Raw genomic sequence first — 23155 nt, 5'->3', positions numbered from 1 at the left:
TAGTAAAACTAGATGTCTCAATTGACTAATGGAAAACTGTTTCCCATTAAATGGTGTGACCAATAACACAACTTGTCTAACAAGGCATTTGAAAGTTGCCCATATTCCCTACAAACAAATATCTATTGGTTGCTTGATCTCAAGTAATTCTACTAAGGCCTGTTGAAATCCTCTCTATTATAGAAATCCTAGGAACTGCTTATTGAACGTCATACTATGCAGATTTGTAGATCTTTGAATACCAGAATAAAAACTATGTTGCTTAACACAAAATGAGTTAGCATGCATGTCCTCCATCACCATACTTCTTGCTGTACAAACAACTTGTCCCTTGCAAAGCCTCTAGATTAGAGAAAATTTCATGTACTATCACTTCTCCTTCAGATGTAAGCTTAATCTTTCTAGATTGGTTATTTTGTAAAAGGTCACCAATGGAACGCAAGCCTTGTACACACATAATTGTGTCAGTTTTCATTACATAGAATTCACTACATAAGTTATGCCACCCAATGGCTAAGTTAGATTGTCTATTCATCCTAGTGCTTGGCATGATGAAGTTATCAGCAAAAATAATATTAAGCTCAACATAAAGTTCAACCTTCATGTGTTTCTCAAAATCCTCCCTTTGTTATTGTTTAGCTTAAGTTTCAAGTGATGCATCTGCATCGCTATTCATGCGTCCTAGCTCACTGCTTAGGTTCCATCCTCTTATGGAAGGGTGTATGTGAACTCTCTCTTTAAGGTAATGCTACCCATAACAATAATAATTTGGCCTTGATATAAGAAGATGCAATCAATCCCTATCACTATCACAAGTTGTAGAACTGGAATTATAAGATGTTTCAACATCCCTCACAAATGAAATGGTAATTGATTGTTCTGTTAAACAAAGTAGAGGAATACTCCTTATATAAAATATTACAAGAGGATCTTTCCATGACGGAAAAGATCGAAAATGGAAACAAAAAAGGAAACATAATAAAAAGAAACTAAATGACTACGATGACCATTATAGCAATATTACAATATTACTTTAATACCCTCTCTTAATGGTCATTCTACTAACTACCCTACATAGGACTTGACATAATCTGTAGGTCATTTGGTCATGAATGCATAGAAGGTTGACTCCTCTTCAAAACATTCGGCGACATGAGCTTGCTGTTGAGACCCTTCCTGGTTGGACTTTTGATCAGCCAACCACTTTCTGCAAAACTTTTGTACATGACCAAAACGAAAACCATCCCTCCAACATGACTTTGGGTAACGAAGCCATCCCTCCCACTATCCAAAGACAACGGAAACTGAGATCAGCTTCTCAAAAAAACTTCAGAATTCTGAAAAACCATGATTTTGCCAAAAATCATCACAAGCAACAACACCCACAATTTTGTTAAAGATTGTCAAAAACTTTTTCAAAAAAACATCGTTTGCCCTAGAAACCCTAGGTGCGACCCAAAACAAGCTGCAAGAAACCACAATTTTGTGAAAAATTGGGCAAACCCTCGATCCAATGCTGAAATCACACAATTTTGTGAAAAATCAACAAAAACTTTCGTTTTGTGAATAGAACGATAAAGAACTCAAAAATCTGGAGAAAACCCACAAACTCATAAATCTAGAGAAAAAGAACCCATGATTTTTGTATGAAAAAATCGCTCAAAAAGCAAAAAACCTACCATAATTTTTTTGGAAAAAGTTTAGAAAATCCAGCATGATTTTTTTGAAAAAAAAAATCAAAAAAAACCACCATGATTTTTTTTGGAAAAAAAATAGAAACCCTATGAATTTTTACAAAAAAAATCGCTAAAAAGAACGTAAGCTCTGATACCATGAAAAAATAATTAATTCTTCTATTAAATAAAGGAGAGGAATACTCCTTAAGAGGATCTTTCCATAATGGAAATGATCAAAAACAGAAACAAGAAAGAAAACACTCTACAAAGAAACTAAACGACTAAGATGACCATTATAGCAATATTACAATATTACTTTAATAACAAAGAGTGAATTATCAAAAGATGAGAGTTATTCCTACTTCCCTAAAACTGCATCTTGTACGCTACTTGATTTCCCAATCTACAATCATAGGAATGTTCAATGTGTCAATCTTCCTCAATTGCTGTTTCTACTACATTAGTGCCTTCCTCTTTAGGGCTCAAGAAAAATTTCTTGCTCTCACTTTCCTAGATATCTAGTACTTCATCAAATTTCATGCCTTCCCTTTGCATTGCAAATTCCTCCATGATTTGCTCTCTCTAAAACTTAAGCAAATCTGAGTATTCTTCTTTCTTTTCTTCTTCGGGTTGAATATACATAAGTGCATTCTCCAGAGATTTAGGTTACATTCTCTGTTTTCTTGGCTCCTTATCAGCTTCTTTTGATTCTTCATTTGATTTATCCTCTTAATTGTTTTGGCACTTGTGGCCTAGTTCCAAGATTCTTCACATGAGAAGCAAAGTTTTTGCCTTCTCCTCTCATTTCTAGCTTCTTCATTCATCTTCTTCATAGCAACTAGTGATGTGGTTTTTTGAGAAGGTGTAGGATATCTCTTATTGTGTGGGACTCCTTTTGATTTGCTATAATAGAATGTTTTTGAGAGTGATTAATATTTTGATTTTTGTTGTGTCTTTGGTTTAATTGTTCTCCATTTTGCAAGAGTATTTCCTCTCTACCATGTTCAGTGATCCCCTCAGAGATTTCTTTTGGTTTTCAATTCTCTTATTCGTTCCTCAACATTCTTAGGGATAGCACAAATTTCTTCCTCCTAACACCTTTAGGAACTCTTTTAGAAGTTAGTGCAACTTTGAAATCATCCAAATGCTTATAATATTCTTTGAAAAATCTAGCAAACTCTTCTTGTTTCCTAACCATTGTTTCATCAAAATTCTCCTATCTAATAGGGGCAGAAAGTAGGTTCAACTTATTCTACAGATCCCTATTTGCCATTAACTAATTGTTCCCTGATCCTTTCTTGTGGAATGGTCTTTAGCTGCTAACTCGACATATTTTTCAAAGTTTCAATCGTAGCTTTAGATTGACTCTAGTAGCTCACATAAAATTTTGTAGTCTCTTTTGTAATTGATTCTTCAATGGAAGTATTGGACACAATCGCAATGTCTTCTTCCTCGCTGACTAAGCCTTTGTCCTTGTTACCAGTGGCATCCAAAAAGCTCATTCCACCACAGAAATTTGAAGAAACCTCCCATGATTCACAAGCTAGCAACAAAGCTGGTTCTATATCCATTGTAATAACCCTAAATGGTTAAAATAATTAGGTTTTAAATGATTATTAATCCTATTTAGAAAACTAAATAGTGCATTTAATAGCATTCCCCAAACTAAAAAAAATCACGATTCCATCGTGGGTTTACAAAATATGAATAACCCAAATTTCATTAAATGAAAAAGAAAGCATTACAGGGCTCTTGAATTAATAATGGAGTCAACAAGATGATGGTCCAACACATAGCATGAATAATAGACAACAGCTACGACAAAAGCTAGTACAATTGTTGCCACAACACCAAACAATACTAAAATTACCCTATAATTTGCTTACAAAGGCCTACAAACAAATAGATGTGATGCAAGTAAGATCCACGATCATGGAGCTCTCTCTCTCTCTCTCAAACTTTGATGAAGTCATCTCGGCAAATCAAGGGTTTTTATCGATAGGCCTATACACCAAAGGGTTTACATCTGCTAGTTCTACTACATATCTGAAGGGTTTCACCCTCAAGTTTGATACTCTAAACATCATATGCTCGGAGTCATATGTGTTAGGGTTTCAAGGTAAACAACAATTGTTCTTCCATGCAATGTGGCTAGTCTTTGATATCACTCAAATCTAAGTCAAAATGGAGTTCCTACTCAAATTAACAATTGAGGTTCATAGAGGTTAATGGTAGTTGTGGTTGCAAACACCATAATAAATACATTGATGTTCTCCACTTGCAAGATCACAAGTACAATTAAATCCACATAATTAAATATTAGCAATGTTTGCTTGGATGGCAAAATCCCCCTTTTGTAGGTTTAAAGCTTCAAAACAACCATTAATGGTGTTCACTAACATAAACAAAGATAGGTGGGAAGGAATAGTACAAAAAAGGGAGAGCATTGGAGTTTCGAGGTTGGGGATAGCACCTAACACATACTCTTATCAAGTATCAAAGTTCAAAAATGAGGCACACTATAAGGGGAAGTTTGACTCTCCAACAAGGTAAGGTAAAGGAAAAGTGAAGTTTGATGAAGAAGCATGCCACGAAGGGAGACTTGGCCCCAACCTACACAAACTAAGTGGAACATATCTTTCCACTTCAAAACCTTTGAACCTGATAAAAGGGGGGACATATATACAAATTTGGACCAACAGAGATGACAATGATAGGAAATAGGCCTATAGTCCCCAAATCCAAAATAATTAAAAAAGGGACATTACATTTTTTTACTTTTACAAATTTTATCCAATATATTTTTTAATTAATTATTTCAAAGGATAAGATATAAAGCTCAAACCCTCATGCATAGCCCACTTAATATGACTTAAATAATTGTACTATGAATTTATCTTTTCACTGATACAAAATGGCATTTAGTTTGGTCTAATATTATTTTTTTAAATAAATTTCAAAATCAAAAGTTTTAAAAAGAAAAGCAAATACACTTTTTAATACAAGTCTAAAAGTCTTGTATATAGCTTTAGAGTAGGTTTTCCTTTCGTGTGTTTTGGCTTAGAGGTCCTTTTGAGCCTTATTGTTAATTTGCCTTGAGTCATTTGACTCATGATTTTTTAGTGGTTCAAATAGTTTAGTTCTTTGTTTTCTTTAGTTGTGTGCTTTTGGTTTGCCGTAGTTTGGTTTGCTTTTGTGTGCTTTAGCTTAGTTTGCTTTGGTTTTGATTTTCTTTCAAGTCAGTCAGTTTGCCTAGTTTAGGTGTCCTAAGTGAGAGCCTTCAATTGTGGGAAAGGCATTTCTGTTGTTTTCTCACACACTAGCAACATTTTGGATCTTATGTTCGGTATATTTCTTAGATTTCTATTCATGAAGTACTTTTGAATCCGAGGTTGTTCCTCTCCGACTTTATCATTTGGTTAGGACTTGTACTCGACTTGGAAGAGAATCACTTTCTATATCTACCGACATCTTTTGATTACTATATCTTTACACACTAAATAAACTCTGAGTCATTATGGTTTTCAGGGAAACCCGCGATTAGTGAAAAATCCAAAGTCTAGCTTCAGCGCCATTGTAATCATCAAACCCAAGTGAGCTTTATTGCTTACAAGCCAAAGGAATTGACGGAATAAATGAGAAAAGAAAGCAATATCAAAAGAGGAAAGATGAAAAAAATTTTAAAAAAAGAAAAATCAAGCGAAAAAGAAAAGTAGAATGAAATGAAATATCAAAATTGGCTATGGGAACATACAAGTAACTCCATCCGAGCTATAGACGCTCGGCTAGCAATGGAGCAATATTCATAAGATTACAACAATAACCTCGTCGGGGCTATAAACGTTCAACTGGCAACGAGGCTCTATCCAGGATGCTTATGAAGTTTAGACAAACTACGTAGCTAATCATGATGGAACTTGGAAATCATAGTGTTATTGTTGAGGAGAATGAATACATTTGCACACACATGGGTAATCAAAGACGAGGTGCCTTGACCCGGTTCGAGATTCTTCTTTCACTTTGAGTACATTTTCTAGTCTTTGATAGGTTGGGTTGAATTTTTCGGACGTTCTAAGTGTGAATTGAGTTTTTATCTCTGAAATGTTCAAGAACATTTTTTGAGGTGGCACTAGATGTTGTGAGGTATTCACATCGTCCCATCGCAAATGGGGACCCCCACTTTTTTCCCACTTTCTAGGATAGTGATACATTTCTTAGCTATTAACCTTTGCATTGAAGAGGTATTGATGATTGAGAAGTCAGGAGTCAGGTAGATAGCCTTGTGTGAAGTGTGAAACGAGTGAGTTTGTAAAGTCTAGATATCATGAGAGAAGAAAGATTGCAAGTTAGAGGGCCACTTCAAGTGCTCCTTTTGAGGAGTGAACTTCACTTCACGTGTATCCCTTGTGGAGCGAACTTCTTGTACCTCTCCCATAGAGCGAAAATTCATCCTAAGACTACATGATGAGCAATGCACGACACATGAAAGTTGAGAGTGTGAGCGAAAGAGAGCAAAGGTGAGTTAGAACCTTCACTTCGGGAGCATGACCTCAAGAGCATACTTCATTACCATCACTTTTGGAGCGAATTTCCCTTTTAAGCCTTCATGAGGTAAATTTGACATGTTTTTTGTAGATAAGGACTTGAGAAACCTAAGGATTGAGTTGATCAAACAATGAAGTGATTGGAGAAAGAGTTTGTTTTGCTTTGAAATTCACTTCACCTTCAAGCCCAGGAGAGTGAACTTCACCTTCAAGCCCAGAAGAGCGAACTTCATAGGAGTGAACTTCAAGAAATAAAGTAGATGAGCGAACTTCATGTTTGGAGGGATATGAAGCGAACTTCATGTTTTGAGGTACATGAGCAAACTTCATGTTTGGAGGGGAGAAGAGAGAACTTCATAAACTCAAGCACATGAGTGAACTTCATGAACTAAAGCGTATGAGCGAACTTCATGAACTCAAGCACATGAGCGAACTTCACAAACTGAGCAGGATGAGCGAACTTCATGATTTGAACAAGGAGAGCGAAATTCATGTGGGAAGTAAAGGAGTGAAGGAGATTTGAGAGCATTTACCTTGAGTTGATTCAATTTGGAGCAAACTTCATCTTCAAGCACCTATGAGCGAACTTCAAGAATCAGCATACATGAGTGAACTTCAAGAATTAGCATACATGAGCGAACTTCAAGAATCAAGGTACATGAGCGAACTTCACAAATCAGCATACATGAGCGAACTTCAAGAATCAAGGTACATGAGCGAACTTCAAGAATCAAGGTACATGAGCGAACTTCATGTTTGAGAGGAGTGGAGCGAACTCCATGTATTCCTAAATGAGGGCGAATATCCTTCATTTGCCCAAGAGATGATATAAGAATATTTACCTTGAGTCGATCTAATTTTCAATTGAAAACAAACTTCATGTTCAAGCCCATTAGAGCGAACTTCACAAATTGAGAGACCATAGCGAACTTCATGAATGCATAGAGGGGAGCGAACTTCATGTTCTGAGCTTCAAGAGCGAAATTCAAGTGCAAAATTTATGGAGCGAACTCTACTCCATGTGTTCATAATTGAAGGCGAATTTGCAAGATTGATTACAAGACCACTACCTTGAACTGATTTGATGTTTGGAAAGAGTCATTTTGAGTTGAGAAGATGAAAGGTGAAATTTCAAAGATCACTTCATGAGAAACAAGTTTAAGGGTAAATTCATGAGCATCAGTGTTGGAACTTGGAGCGAACTTCAAGTGCTCCTCTTTAGGAGCGAGAAACAACTTCAATAACTCCTTCATTAAGGCGAATTCTCTCTAAATGCTCTTATTAAACCTGCAAACCACATGAAATCACATAATTACATCAAACTAGGAAGTTATAACAGAAGGTATGTGTGTTTGATGCTCATTTGTTTGTTTTGTAGAGGATGAAGAAAGAAATCAAGCGGATCACAATGGAGGAGGATTGAAACAAGTCGCTCAACAATCAAATTTCAACATCCAGGTTAAAATACAAGGAAGATATCCTCAAGGGAACTTCATAGACTAGCACAAGAAGGTGACTACACAAGAAACATTCACTAATACAAGAGCAAGATCTATACCAGCATGCAATGGGGACAGCTTGACTTACAAGCACAAAATGCCTAAGAGGAATCTCAAACTCTCACCGCACCATAAAAACATGAAGAGATCAAAGGAGCGTGATGGAGAAGTCATACAATCACCCAAAAGCAAGCAAGCAAAGATGGAGGAATGACTCAACTACCTCAATGCTTCCCACCATCACACCAAACATCAAGCAAGCTTGTGATGTTGAGTATCAAATCTTCCAAGTCTACAAGCGATTGAATTGGCATCCCAGTCATCACTCACCAAATCAAGGAGTTCCACATCAGTACGTCTGGATTCAATGAACCAGGCTCATCATATGATAGCACAAACTTCAAGGCACCTACCCTTATTATCTATTGGTTATGCCAAAGTGTCATAATTATTTCATTTGGCCAAATTGAGTTTGTTGTAACAATTAGGGTTTTCATTGTAAGATCTCAGCCATTGATCTCAAATTGACCTGAGCCATTGAATTGTATTGAGAGCATCATAAAAGGCTCAAGCTCTTCATTTGTAAAGGGGTTAATAGAGAAATAGGTGAATAGTTAGTGAATAGAATAGTGAGAAGAATAAAATAGTAATAGAATAGAAGTTAGAGTAGGAGAAGGCAAAGATCGTTGCCAAACCTTGTTGTAATGAACAATTGATTTCATTGAAGTTATGGTGAATTTGATTTGTTGCTTCAACAACTTTCATGGTCTTTAATTCTCAATTTATTTTCATGTTGATTAGATTGAATGGAGGAATTTGTTGAATGCATTTGTGTGGAATCCGTTTCGTCCATACCACTAGCCTCTTGCTGATTGTAAGTGTGCCTTGTGTGGTCAACTGGAGTGATATGAGCTTAACTTCAAATTGTTATGCGTCCATTATTTATGCATTAATTTGAATGGTGAGCAATGTTCGATGGTAATAATTTGAACATCTTTGTATTGTCCTTAGAAGATTGCATTGAACTTGTGTCAAATTGTTCGGTTTGATGGTGAGACCTCACTCAGTAGGATTCCATCTAATCATTCATCCATCTTCTTACATTATAGGCCTTAGAATAGACTCTCTCTACCCTTCATCTTTTGCCATTTTTTCAAACTCAAGTTAGTTTAGGATCAAAAAGCATCACTATATTGCAACATCAGATGATCCAAGTTCCAACGATTCAAGCACTCGACAATTCAACGTAAGTCCTCTTGTGATACCAGCAATCACATCAATTGTGCTTATCCACGAGTCAAGACCTGACATACAAGAACCTTGGAGTTGTCTCAAGTGATCCTTAAGCCAATCTTCAGCATTTGAGAAGCTTTGTTCAAGAGAGGATAAGATACTTTTGGGTATTTTATTCTATTTTCGCATGTGCGTAAAAAACACATCAACACTATCAACATTCCTTATTTCAGCACCATGTTAAGCCCCCGCCAGAGACTCCAATCCTAAAATCTTAAAAGCATATCCATTCATCAAGGTACTCATGTCAGCCTTCCTATCTCACCTATCCCTAGCATCACTTCCTTGTCATCCTTCACTCCCTAATCCCAACATCCTATCACCTCATTCATTCTCAAGATTTGGGGCTTGATCTTCCCATCATACCTATTAGACCTTCCTCACCTAAACGTTTGAGTGCAAAAGCCCTCCCTACTCCCGAGACAAACCAAGAACGCCATTAACACATCTTTGATGCTCACCATCTACCAAATCAGATACAATGGCACCCAAAAATTGTTCTTTATGAAGATTGGCACGAAACAAAGGAGGAAAACAATACTCAACCATACCTCAATTATCATGTAGAGCCCACACCATCCCCAAGTCATGATTTCAATTGATCTCAAGGGCAATTTTGTTGTCCTCACACTCAATCCCACAAACTATCAATGCTCAAAGATATGGAAAGGGTGCAAAGGATGTTCTTTTCACGTTTCCAAATTATTAGATTAGATTTCAAAGAGACATTATTCTACTAAACATTTATGAGAATGGCGGCAAGGTTATGGGAATTCTCTACAACGTGCCCACAATGGATGATAAATTTATTGCTGACCTAGTGCCTTCCTTTGTGGGTATTAAATTCTTAGCAATCCTCATTTAACAATTAGTTTTCAATTTTCCAATGGAAGATAGATTCAAGAGAAATTTTCTTTGTAACATTTTTGTACCTTTTCTGAAGTTGTAAAACAAACTTGGTCAATGTCTTGCAATCAATAAAAAGTTGTTATATTTTCACCTTTTCTCATCATTCATGTATGTTATTCTTCATTTGTCAACATAAGTTGTGGATCTTCTTGCTTCCCCTGCTATGTTAAGTGTTCTTACCTTCATGTATGAATATCTTTTGCCTCTTTTGTGAGAAGTATGATGTGTAAAATTCAGTCCTTAAAGTTTGTTACAAGGTCTATTGTGGGTATCTCTCTCTCCCTCTTAGTTCTTGTCAAGCCCCTTACCTTCATATATGCTTACAAGTGCTAGTAAAAAATAGAGATTTGTGTGAATTTACAGCATTTCATAGATTTCATGTCTTGTTGTGAGCAAGGAGAGAACTCAATTAAGTCTTGGTGCATTACCATCTTTCCCTTTTAGTTGTTTTCCTTTTCCCTTTTCTCTATTAATTATTAGAGTGGGAGTAGGCATTAGTTTTCATCTATATTGAGTTGGATAAACACTTGCACTTAGAACTAGAAAGGAATCAACCTTCTTTGGAGGTCTAATCTCAAGTTAGCAAGGTCCCATATGCAAGAGATCATTCCCATTGTGTCTCTAGATAACTAAACTTGTTTCAATAAGAGTGTGATTTCAAGTGACAACGGGCACCCAACACTTTTATGGATCTGTTGGACTTCCCATTAAATTTATCTTCTGTTGAGGAATATAGGAAAATTTGTTTGGGTAAGCCCCATGGTGGAAGATGGTAAGAACGTCACCATATACATCTGTAATCACTCTTGGGTACTTAGCTTGCAAAGAGATCACACCAAAGGTAAAATACTTGTGAAAGCAAATGCAACTAGGTCTGCAACTAACCTCCTCACTTTGCAAAGCATTTGAGGTATGCTAACATTCTTGAAGCAGGTATGTGTGAACCAACAATGGTTGAATTCTTCTCATTCAAAGAAGGCAGATGAAGAGAGAGCTGCAAAGACAATTTTTGATATCTTTGCAAAGAGTGATAACGAGATCATTAAGGTCACTTTAAACTTCTATATGAATTTTAAATTATATAATTCTAGATATTGTTCTTTTTCAAGTTTTATTTTGTATTACAACTTCGATCTGTTTGTAGGTATTAAAGCCTTTTGTCAAGGTTTTGTGCATGGGGGATGGGTAGCAAAACCTGATGGATTACATTTATGAGGCCATGGACAAGGCCATGGATGCCACCCATCCCAAACTATTACAAGGGAAATAAAACAAAATTTAAACCCATTTGGAACATCAATCAAAGGTGGAACAATCAACTCCACCAACCCATTCAAGCATCAGGGTACTACCTCAGCCCTAAATTTTTCATTCTAGATGACTTTAGAAATGTTGATAGGGAGGTTATGGATGGCCTCTAAACGTGAATTGAGAGGATGTCAGATGAGGTTCAGGTCAGGGCCTAGTTATGGAGTTGCAAAATCAAAAAAGTGTTCCAGGGAGGCTCTTCTCTTTGCCACAATCTATATAAAAAGGAACCACCTAGATGAATAGTGACAGAAATTATAAATTTTCGTGTAACTTCAAAATTTCAAATCTTTGATGTGTAAATTTTTTTTGCTTACTTACAAACGTGTGTATATTGTAATGCCCCAGGCTTTCACCCAATACATTACATTTGGTATTAGAGCCCATTTTGCAACATTTGGAGCTTTTAGTTGTGTTCACTAACATGTTGATAATTGTCTCACTAGTTGCATGTACCTCTCTGGTGAGCATGATTGGATAAATGGATATTCTTATTCTAATCCATGCACACGTTTTGCAAAGGAGAACAGCGCATGGACCTTGTTCCCTAAGGAACTTTGTATCAAATGGTGATGGCTCAAGTGTTCAATAATCTCCTAAGATGTTAGCAGATTTGAGAACTCAAATCTTGGATGCCTTGAGGTAGTTACTTGAGGCATCTTTAGTCTCACCCAAGAGAGAGTCATGTCATTAGTGGGCATAGTGATGGTGTGAGCAGTCTTGAGACCGTCACAAATGGTGTTCCACTACCATTGAGGGTTTCGCAACAAATGCTAAGGCTTGGACCTCATAGAGATTCCAATAGTAAGGTCGGTCCTTGATGACAAACAAAGGGTGTCCATCAACCTCAACACATAACTCCGCAAGATATGTCTGATGGTATTCCTCATCATGAGATGTAGAGGCAATATCTTAGAGATTATTTGTCTCATCAAGAGGCTAGAGGTGCTTAATCTAGCTTTGATGTCTCGAGCCATCAACAATCAAGTAGACATCAATCCACGTAGCCTCGAATTAAGGAGCCATGTCATGTTTGTGTTCAGGTTGGACATATGGCTTGATTCTGTCCACAAAATCCTTTCATAGTTGGTGGTCTGATAGAACTATTTTTGACCCATTTGTGGACAAGTAGTAACTGATCAGTGGTTGTGGTTCCATTGCCAGCTTTTGCTAAGATAATGTTTTGTACCACGTGTTATATGATGATACCATCTATGGATTTAGTATAATAAGTTTGATACCTCATTTGAATGTGTATAAGCCTATAAGGCTATTTGTGTGAATAAGTATAGTGAACCATTAAATATTAAGGCAAACTTGAGCCTCATGATGTTTTAAGTTTCAACCAATAGTCAACTTGGAGCACACATACTTAAATTTCATGGTTGCTGGTTCCATGTTTCTTGAACCAAGTGATGTGACTATGTTTCTCTATGCCCTTGGTCATGTGTTTAAGTGGGTTTGGTTGGTTTTAGAAGTAGCTTATAAGGCCAAGAAATTTATCCATGTTGCTTTAGATACCCATTAGATAATTTCTGCATAAAGTGTTTTGGGTCTTATTTTGGTTGCATGTCTAGCATGCAACTTGCAGTTGTCCCTTGGTTTAATTTCCATGTCACTATGTTTTGGACTTTATCGTTACTGGGGGATAGTTAGCCCCTAATGATTTTGTTTTTTTTGGTAGTGTCTTCACACCCCATTGGTGTGATGGTCCTTCATGATGTTGAGTATTTTCATTTATCCCATTTTGAAAAGTTAAGATATGTTAATGTTAGTATGTGCATTAGATGGAGTTTTGTATATCTTCATAGTAAATGATGCATATGGAAATTTGATTGTGGTCAAATCATTTGCATGGAATTCATGAAAAAAGATGTGTGGAGATGGTAGAAAGAGTGAAAAATGTGGTTTTTGACCCCTAACCATGTACTTGTTATTTTTAAGTGTGCATGTTATCATAAGAAGGGAAATTCTTGCATTGAAAGAGCTACTTGTTAGTTAGGACGGAAATCCCCAGTTGTAATTCTCCTTATGCATGTTATAAGTGTAATTATGCTCATGGTGTTGACCATATGAACATTAACTTACATGATGTGAATTTTGTATTGTGTAGTCTTGATCATGTGTGGATCTTACTACAATTTATCTATACCATCAAGTGGAAGAAGTGTTTTGTATGGGAGTGATATGGCGACAAGGTAAAGACTTAAGTCCCCAGCTGAATTCTTCTTAACATGTACCATTCTTGAAAGAACCTTGTTATTAACTAATTACTTTTATCGCACTTGATGTATCCTTATTTCAATATTGGATGATGAAGTACGCCATGTTGTCTGTTGTGTTGTAATGCACCCCTTTGTGAGATGGAATACAGTTGTTTTGATTTAATTTATGGCCCAAGTATGTGAATACAAGCGTGCTAGTGAGCTTGTTTAGATGTTTATGATGTTCTTGAATGGAAAATTATGGTTGATTTCCATTATCTAATTAAAAGGTCAATTCTAATTGATGATTGAGTAAACTTCTTCGAGAACCTTGTGATAATTTTTTTGCATGATGTTGTATCAGAAAGTTGTTTTGAATACGAAATAATGAATGGGGCAGGGAATTGTGTCTTGTGTTCCTTTGTGGGTTTGATTACTCTGTTTTGAGTGTACTAATGATGCATTGTGAACACCCTCTACATGGTGGGCATATCCATGGATCTTAGTACTAGGAATTCATCCTTGGATTGTGTGTGTATCTGTGATTATGGTGGTGGAGTCTTACTTGAATGGCTGCACGTTTGTATGCCCTATTGAGTGCCAATATTTGGGTTGATGACCTCAACATGTATGGAGTAAAATAGTGGCATGAAAAAAAACTATGAATCTATGGGGTTATGTTATCTGTCCTGCAGGTTCTCAAGTAGACATCTGCAAGGAAATATTTACAGGAGGTTTAAACAATTTTTTTCTGGAGCCAATGCTCCATTTCCCACCACAAACTTTTGACCATAGCTATGCATAATTTTCCACACTACTTAAATTTCCACACATTATTCACTCTTCACTATCCATTTCCTTATCCTCTGGTGTTCCACATGGAGTCAGCAATTTTGAACCTTTCTACATCTCATTGCATTTCTGATCTTCAATTTGATATTTCATATTGTAGGATACAAATTATTCTTCTGGAAACTTTCTTTTTACAAAACAAAAAATTCTTGTTATGCTTGCTTAATAAATTGAAACATTTTTAAGGCCAGGATTGATGCATGGAAAGCATCATACAGTTTGTCATTTGTGCCTACAAAATATAATCATTATTGAAATAATCAATCATGCAGATCATTATTCATAGGCTTTAAAAGTCATTGTAGTATTTTCATTTGACTTTTCTGCCAAAGTTCCTGAAACAAAGTAGATTTTGTAAAAAACACTTATTAAACATACCAGTTTGACATAATTCATCTTTAAAATTGAAAACGAGAAATAAATATGCGCATACCTTCAGTTGGATGTAGAATATCAAGCAAATGATGTGGTATGTGCTGAAACGACAATTGCACAAAACCAAATCAGAAGATTCAGAACTATATTATTTCATTTAAAGAAATTGTTCATCCTTTGTTAAATTTACAAACTCTATTTGTACCTTCTTTTGAAAAAATTTGATCCCTTGTTTCAATTAGTAATGCAATATGAAAGAAAAAAAATTAGGAGATAAGAAAGAAACCAATTGCATGTAGGTCTATAATAATTATTTTTTAAACAATGCCCATAATCATAAGCGGCAGATACTAGTACAAAAGCAAATGTAGCTTGACATGACTCTCTGAAGCTTGATTTTAATCTTGATTACAGCATTTTCAATTTTTAAGTATAATAATAGCAAGTAAAGTTGAATTGATCCCACCTGTCTATCAGTAAGAAGAGTCTTTGCTGATCCAACATCTAAACCCCTGTAAACCTACAATCATTCAGATGGCAAATTACAAAAATACATTAAAACACTTCTCATTATATTAAACTAGGTGAGAACCATGACAGAAATTGAATAATAAACAATTTCAAATCATGTGCTCTTCGTTCAAATATGGCTACTTACACACCATAGGAAACAAAAATGAAATGAAACATTTACAGAGTATAACCTCTGATTTAGTATTAATATAATTTAAACCATATAATCGTATCCACATAAAAAATAACAGCCTGAATTTGGAGAGAAGATGAATATTATGAACAAACAACTGTTGGCCAAAAGAACCCACCTCTTGTCATTTTCTTATTTGGGGCAATTTTGTCCACATGTCAATTAGTTATGTTAGTGACAGTGGGTGTGTTACTGTTAGTCGATAATCAATGATAGATACCAATCTCAATGTGACACCACCAAACCAAACAGCCATTATTTGGGGTCTAGCACTTGGCTATATATAGCAGACCCAGCCCACCATTTGTTTCCATTATCGGTAACATTTATCTGGTTTTTGCACCTCTTGTAAGTATAGTATTTTCTCTTGCCTATGCCTTAAAAATATGAGCACAAAACAACTTTAGGTGTGCAATAACCATCATATTGCTAAGTCATAGTATAGTCATGCCTGTTATGGATGCATGAATTCTACAGGTGGTATCAGAGCTGCTTTTATTTTTAGGGAAGGAAAACCTGTGATGCAAAGTACATAACATTCTGCCTGTGAATTGGATCGAAGAAAAATATGGTTGTTAAAATGTAGGTTCAGAAGCAGTCTAGTAATTCACTAGCAAGAAAATATGCTACTTTAGTTATGAAAGCTCAGGTAATCCTTGGTAGATATGTTTATAACAAACTAAGAATAGACAATACTGTTAAGCACTGGAATCATATTGTCTTTTTCTGTACTTGAGATAACTTCAAGGATATCCCGATTTTTCAATGTAGGCATTTTTGGTTATCTTCCCATTCATTCTAATGATAATACTTAATACATCTCCCTCCTTTTTTTCCTCTCAGGAGCAGAGGCTGGTGTAATTCTCCTTTCTGTTTAATATAATTTGTTAGCCTTTATCCATAAAAAATGCATAGGCCCTCAGGAAGCAATATTAAGAGAGGTACAACCACCACACTATTAGATTCTAAGCAGACTGAAAATGCTGCCAATTCTGATACTATGTCTTCAAATGTGTGGCCAAAATCTGAAGCAGAGCACTAAGAACATGGCATCTGTATAGATTGACGATTGCCAAACTACTAATGCCAAATGTAACCAACTACCAAGTTGATCACCAAATATTCCTAGCCATGTGCATGAGCTCCCAAAACTAGCATGATCCATTCATCAATGCCCAGAAACTCAAATCAAACACAACTTGTACCCACAAGACTTGCCACAAACAGCCTAGAAAAGTGTTTGGGTTGCACTACCCTGAAATCATCACTAATCCAACAATCCATGATCTTAGGAACAGTCCACAATATTACAAGCAGCGTCAAACCACAATAGCAACCAGTAACAATAAATAAAACTGATCCTCTTCAGAAACAACCTCCAACAAAACAATAAACCTAGTCCTTTTCAAGTATACAACTTATTTGAGAATCATAAAGTCAATCATCTTTATACAACTTATTTGGGAATCAATGCATAGCAGGTAGACTAACTTAATCTTGAAAGAAACAAAGAACAAAAGACATAAGGGTTTAGAAAACCTATACTAATCCTAAGAATGTAGGAAATGATTATCAACTCGGTGCAACCAAACCAAGTTTTGCTTCGCCATGCAGGAACAACTACACAAAGATGGTGCAATCTCTTAAGGGTAAGCAAATGATTTTCATATCACCTATTTACACCAACATTACAAACAATGAGCATGTAGTAATTGAAGTTAAGCTTTTAATTAAGTTCACTTTAACCACACACTGCAATTTGCAATCAACAAACTCCAAACGATATGAACATTAGGTTTCACCTAAGTCACCAAGTTCGAATTCGAATTTGAAGTTCGACAACTTTGAAATTCGAATGAAGTTCGACGAGGGAAAAATTCGAAATGTATAAAATTCGAATTAAGTTCGCCATATGTATAAATATGCCAGATATATTCTATAAAACAACCAATCTTTCATATGGAAGATGGTTCCATATGAATTGCTAATAAGGTTTATCGTAAGTAACATCTTTATCTCATCTTATGAGAATAACAGAATCACCAAATACTGGAATACCTCACTGATTGGGTAATCAATTATCATCTTCAGCATTTTTTTTCTCATCCTAATTGAGGGTTCTAACAGACATAAACATCCTGAAGAAAGAACGGGTTTATGGGTTTTAATCAAAGAAAAGAAGATGTGTTTAAAAAATATTAACAAAAGAAGGCCAAAAATTTAATAAAAAAAAAAAAAAATTGTTTTTGAAGTTCGGCGAATTTCAACGAATTTTTTTTTTTTTTGAAGTTCGGAGAATTTCGAACTTCAAGGATGAAATTTGGTTGAACCTGGTGACTTAGGGTTTCACCATTCATCAACAATAAAATCTTCCATCCATCTAACACATCTAACTATGAGAAATCGAGACCATGCAACAAGTTGAAATAGCACGCCAAATCCACCATAACTTCAATGAAGAAAGCGTGTTTATTACAACAAGCCTTGGCAACAATCTCCTTTCCTCCTACTTTACTCTAACTAGTAATGATCTACTATCTATTAGCTATTAACCTTTACAAATGAAAAGGCCAAGCCTTTTCTAGAGCTCCTGATTACATATGAATGGCCCAAGATTGATTTGGAAGCAATGGCTGAGATTACATTATAGAAACCCTAATTAGGATAGCTGTAATTACCACTACATTGACCAATGATAAAAAAACATAGGACCACAATAACTAAATGATTTTTAGAATGCCATGGAGTTTTTTGTACTTTTCCATGAGTATCTCTACCGATAGTACCTTGAAATGGATGAGAGAGTCCACAAAAATGTGCATGCCTAGTGAGTCAATTGACATTTCATCCCAATGTCCTAGAATGCCTAATGGTTGTAAGAGGTCTGATATGTTTACCATTTTTCCTTTATTTTGTTGTCATATCAAACATTTGGCCACAAATTTCTTTTCATCCCTCTTAAGGTCTTCCCAAAAGAAATCTTTTTATATGATAGGTATTTAAGAATCCAAAATGTTTTATTGGTGATTCATGCATTTGAGATAATATGCTAGCTTTCAACTAAGAATTTTTGCACAAAATGAGCCTATCTTTGTACCATAAGGAATCTCCTTTCCAAACATACTTATCCAAAAAAAAGAGTCTTGCTGAAGTTGTTAAATGAGCTTCTTTGTGGAGATTCTAGAATGGTAAATGATTGAATGAATAGAGAGGAGCAGAAGACTCCTTGAATAAAGGATTACAAACGATGTTTCTTAATAAGAAACGATAGTGAACAAAACCAATAATAGAAAGTTACTAAACTAACTATATTACATAAATGACCATTATAATCAATATTACTTTAATACCCTCCCTAAATGGTCATTCTACTAACTACACCAACTTGCCCCCTAAATTTTACAAACATCTACAAGCTAAAGACTTGAGTCTTAGGCTTCCATTAGCTCCCTACTGCAATTTGCAACAGCAAACAAAATCACGCTTTTTTCATTAAAAAAAACAATTCAAAAAACTTATGGAAACAATTCCAGGTTACCACAATTTTTTTTTTAAATCCGTCAAAAAATCTTTCCCCACTCTAATACCATGAAATGGTAAATGATTGAATAAATTACAGAGGAGCAGAAGACTCCTTAAATAAACAATTACAAACTATGTTTCTAAATCAGAAACGACCATGAACAAAACCAATAATAGAAAGTTACTAAACTAACTATATTACATAAATGACCATTATAGTCAATATTACTTTAATTGATTCATGCTGCCACTCTTCTCATGCAACTTCTAGCCATTCATCTTGCAATAAAGAAATGGCACAAATTGTTACTTCCTCTACTTCCTATCAATAAAGGGCATTAGCTACAATATTCTCCTTACCATTTTTATAAATAATTTCAAAGCCATACCCTTTCATGTTGCACAAAGAAATGACACAAATCGTCGCTTCCTCTACTTCCTATCAACAAAGCGCATTAGCTATAATATTATCCTTGCCTCTTTGTAAATAATTTCAAAACCATAACCTAGCATCTTGGTGGCCAGCTTTTATTGCTTCGATAAGACTAGCATTGTTTCAAAAAACATTTAAGACTTTCATATCTGTTACCGGGTTCCTCTAACACCACCACCACCCCCCCATTCAAGGAAAAAAGATCAAAGAAATATTGTAATATTTAGCTATAATGGTCATTTAAGTAGTTTCGTTAGTAACTTTCTATTCTATATGTCAGTTAGCCAGTGTAAGGAAGTTTCCTATTTATGTCTTTTGTCATCTAGTTAGTTTTAGGAAGTTTCCTTTCTATCTTTCGTTCTCAACTATTTATTTTATAAAACATCAGTTGTACTCTCATTTTTTGATCGATTTTTTTATCAACAAAATCGCATGGTTTTTCTAGAAATTTTAGAGGGTTTTCTACTGCAAAAATCGTGGCATCGTTGTTACAATCAAATTGCAGATTTTGCATGATTTTTCATCAAAAATCATGGTTTTTTTAGTTTCTTGTTTTTTCCAACACATTGATGTGGACCTTAGGTTTTTGTAGAAACAAAAAGTTCTCTACTAGCGAGTTTTGCATGATTTTTTCCCAAAAATCGTGGTGGATTTTTTCCTAAAAATCATGGTCTTTTGTTGTTTTCGACAATTTTTTCACAAAATCATGTGTGATTTCAGCATCACATCAAGGGTTTGATGATTGAAAATCGTGGTGTTGTCTTACAGCGGCTTTTTTCAAACAATTTTTGGACAAAATTGTGGGTTTCGGTGTTTTTTGCCAATAATTTATCAACAAAAATCAAAGTTTTTTGAGAAGATGATCTCAGTTTCAATGTCTATGGATAATGGGAGAGATGGCTTCATTACACAACATCATGTTGGAAGGCAGCCAGGGATTCAATGGCAAGAAGAAAACCATTGCAATTGGCATCGAAGATCATGGGTTGTATCGGCTGGTTGTAAAATTTTGGGACAAATGTTGTACTTAGTAGAATGACCATTAAGGGAGGGTATTAAAGTAATATTGTAATATTTAGCTCTAATGGTCATTTAAGTCATTTAAGTAGATTAGTTAGTAACTTCCTATTCTGTATGTCAGGTAGTCAATTTCAGAAAGTTTCCTTCCTGTCTTTCGTTCTCGATCATCGCGTGTACTCTCTATTTAAGAAGTTTTCATCTCTTTAGTAAATACGAATTATCATTTCAAAAAATATTCCCATACATGTACCCAATGAAAAAAAACTATATCCAATGTATTGGGTTTTGATACACATACCACTTCAGACTTTCATGTTTTGTCTTGACTTTGAAACGCCCTCCCATTAGATATCGGGACTATTGTTTAACTACATGAATGACAGCTAATATATCTTCTCATATGTGGGCCTTACCAAGTTCTTTCCTTTGATTTGTTGTCTCTTAAATGCCAAGTGACACCCTTCTTGCGTTAGTACTAGCCCAATGCCATGTCCAAAGCATCACACTCTACCACAAATGCCTTTGAGAAGTCGAAGGTCTAAGGTAGCTAGCACAAGAGTGGAAGTAAGAACTCCTTTTAGTTGTTGAAATGCTTGGGTGGCTAGCTCTGACCATGAGAAAGAATCACCCTTCAATAATGTCGTTAAGGACACCACTATGCAAGCATAGTTCTGAAAATCTTCTATACTATCCTATTAGATCCAAGAATCTTCTCAAATCTTTGATATTTTTATGTTTTGGCCACTCTTTGAATGTTGCAATCTTCTTAGGGTCCACCTTAACACATTCATATAACACCGCATGTCCTAAGAATTCCACTACTTTCAAGCCAAACATACATTTAGATCTTTTTGCAGAGAGTTGATTATCTTCCAATACTTGTAATATCTTCTCTACATGTTGCAAATGTTCTTCCCATGTTTTACTATAGATGAGGATGTCATCAAAGAACATTAACACAAGTTTCCAAAGAAATGGGCATAATACTAAATACATAATGCTTTGAAAAGTAGATGGCACATTAGTGAGACCAAATTCAATGACTAAGAATTCATTTCATGATTTGATTCAATTCAATTCATCAATGACAAGAACGGAAAATGTATCTTTGAGAGTGACCTTATTGAATATAATCTATGCGAATTCTCCACAACTCCTTGATAAAATTTCCAAACCCTAGTGACTATGTCCTAATGTTAAATGATGTTGCATAAAGCATACAATGATGAATACTTCAAAATGCAAAAGCATACATAATTAATTACACCTTCAAATCTAATTTGTAATCCTTAAGAAACTTACAAGGAAACCTCCACCATTGCACATCTCACAAATGCATGGAAATCAATGTATACTATGTTGCTCTAGTATATTAAATTCAGTTTTTCATTCCTTATAAAGACAATCTGAATTTTTCTTACAGTCTTTCTATCTTGCTTCTATCTTTATACTAATTCGGCTCAAAACCTAATATTCCAAAAATCAACTAAAATTACAAAAAGTATCCTTATTACTAATAAAGAGAAGATGGAAGACAAGTCTAAATCACTAATGCATATCTACACTTTATTAGACTTATTTAGCTAAATGAAAGACTTTCACTTTTACACCAAAACTAAAACTATGTTACTGGGTTTGGCAAAAATGATCCCCATGCCCGTGTGGGTCTGTAATGTACGTGCTTTGTTGTCAATGCTTGAGCTTTGCTAGACCAAACAATGGGGAGGGCGCCCAACAGATGATGTCTTTAACATAATTCTGTATTTTCTTTCAGGGTCTAAAAAAAAGACCGTAGGGAACTCAATTCCCCTGACATGACTCCCTAATTCATGGTGACCTCGGAATTCAACAGTCGTAGTATTTGAAAGATTTTAATTATTTACAAGTATTGAACTGACCTGAACTGAGTCGGCACTGATAATTTCTCCACCAAGTCGCTTGGCTAATTGGAGGGCCAGGCTACTCTTGCCTACACCTGTGGGACCTGATATTACAATAACCTTCCTCTTCTTATTCTGCTGCCTGCCCTTGTTATCATTAAACTGTTGGTTGAGTGAAGCAGCGGTTTCAAATCTCGTTGAGAATACGTTCCTGAGCGGATGAATGGGAAGCTTTTTACGATTCACTGCTGAAAATATAACGGTTGCGCGCAATGGAAAAGCGTCCATGCGTTCTCCGCCGAGATTAGAGGGAGGAGCATTTAAATTTGCTTCTTTGGTTTCGGATGTGATTTTATGCAGACAAGATAACTCTTAAAATTATTAAAACAATGTTCAAAAAAAAGACGTGGACAATTTGAATTTTGAAAGCATTTGTTATAGTTTTGTGTTTATGTACATTTTAGTAGTGGATTTGTGCTCTTTAAATGGTCTTGAACTTCCGTTGCTTTGTAGTATTTGTTGGAGCTAAAAATTTGATAATGTTTATAATGGTAACTTCTATTTAAGAGATATGTGAAGTTTGTTTTCAAGGTGTTTTATAAAGTATATTTGTTGAAACACTTCTTAATGTGGTTCTTCTCATTCTTAAATTTGGTCATGCATACAATTGGTTGGGAATTTTTATTTTAATAAGAAATTTTATAGAAAGGTTACCTCCTAAAAGTGTGCTTAAAGAATGGTTTGTAAAGGTTGGGTTCCAAATGGGATTCACCTTGAAGTCATGCAAAACCTTAGCAAAGGTTTCCTTTTCTTTTTCATTTTGTTGAATTCAACCAAGTTGTTGGTTCTTATCTTCTCACCTTGGACTATAGATTCCATCATCTCTAATAAGAAAGATCTCTATCTCTATCTATGTGGAGTTTCTTGCTTTGCC

The 23155-nt window shown here is 35.3% G+C and overlaps 1 protein-coding gene across 1 annotated transcript in view; it reads right to left on the bottom strand.

Moving 5' to 3' along the window:
- LOC131028946 (tRNA dimethylallyltransferase 9) overlaps positions 1-22673 on the bottom strand; it is a 187470-nt gene extending 164797 nt beyond the window's left edge. The window contains exons 1-3 of the mRNA XM_057959329.2: positions 22240-22673; positions 15127-15180; positions 14719-14761 (exon numbers count right to left, since the gene is read on the bottom strand). Coding sequence (XP_057815312.1) covers positions 14719-14761; positions 15127-15180; positions 22240-22509 — 367 coding nt within the window. The 5' untranslated portion in view covers positions 22510-22673. The remainder of the gene's footprint in view (positions 1-14718; positions 14762-15126; positions 15181-22239) is intronic.
- Between the last annotated feature and the right edge of the window lie 482 nt (positions 22674-23155).

Source organism: Cryptomeria japonica, chromosome 7 (assembly GCF_030272615.1).
Source record: "Cryptomeria japonica chromosome 7, Sugi_1.0, whole genome shotgun sequence".
Taxonomy (NCBI): domain Eukaryota; kingdom Viridiplantae; phylum Streptophyta; class Pinopsida; order Cupressales; family Cupressaceae; genus Cryptomeria; species Cryptomeria japonica.
Note: the sequence above shows the minus strand (reverse complement) of the source record. Positions and strands in the feature narration are given on the sequence as shown.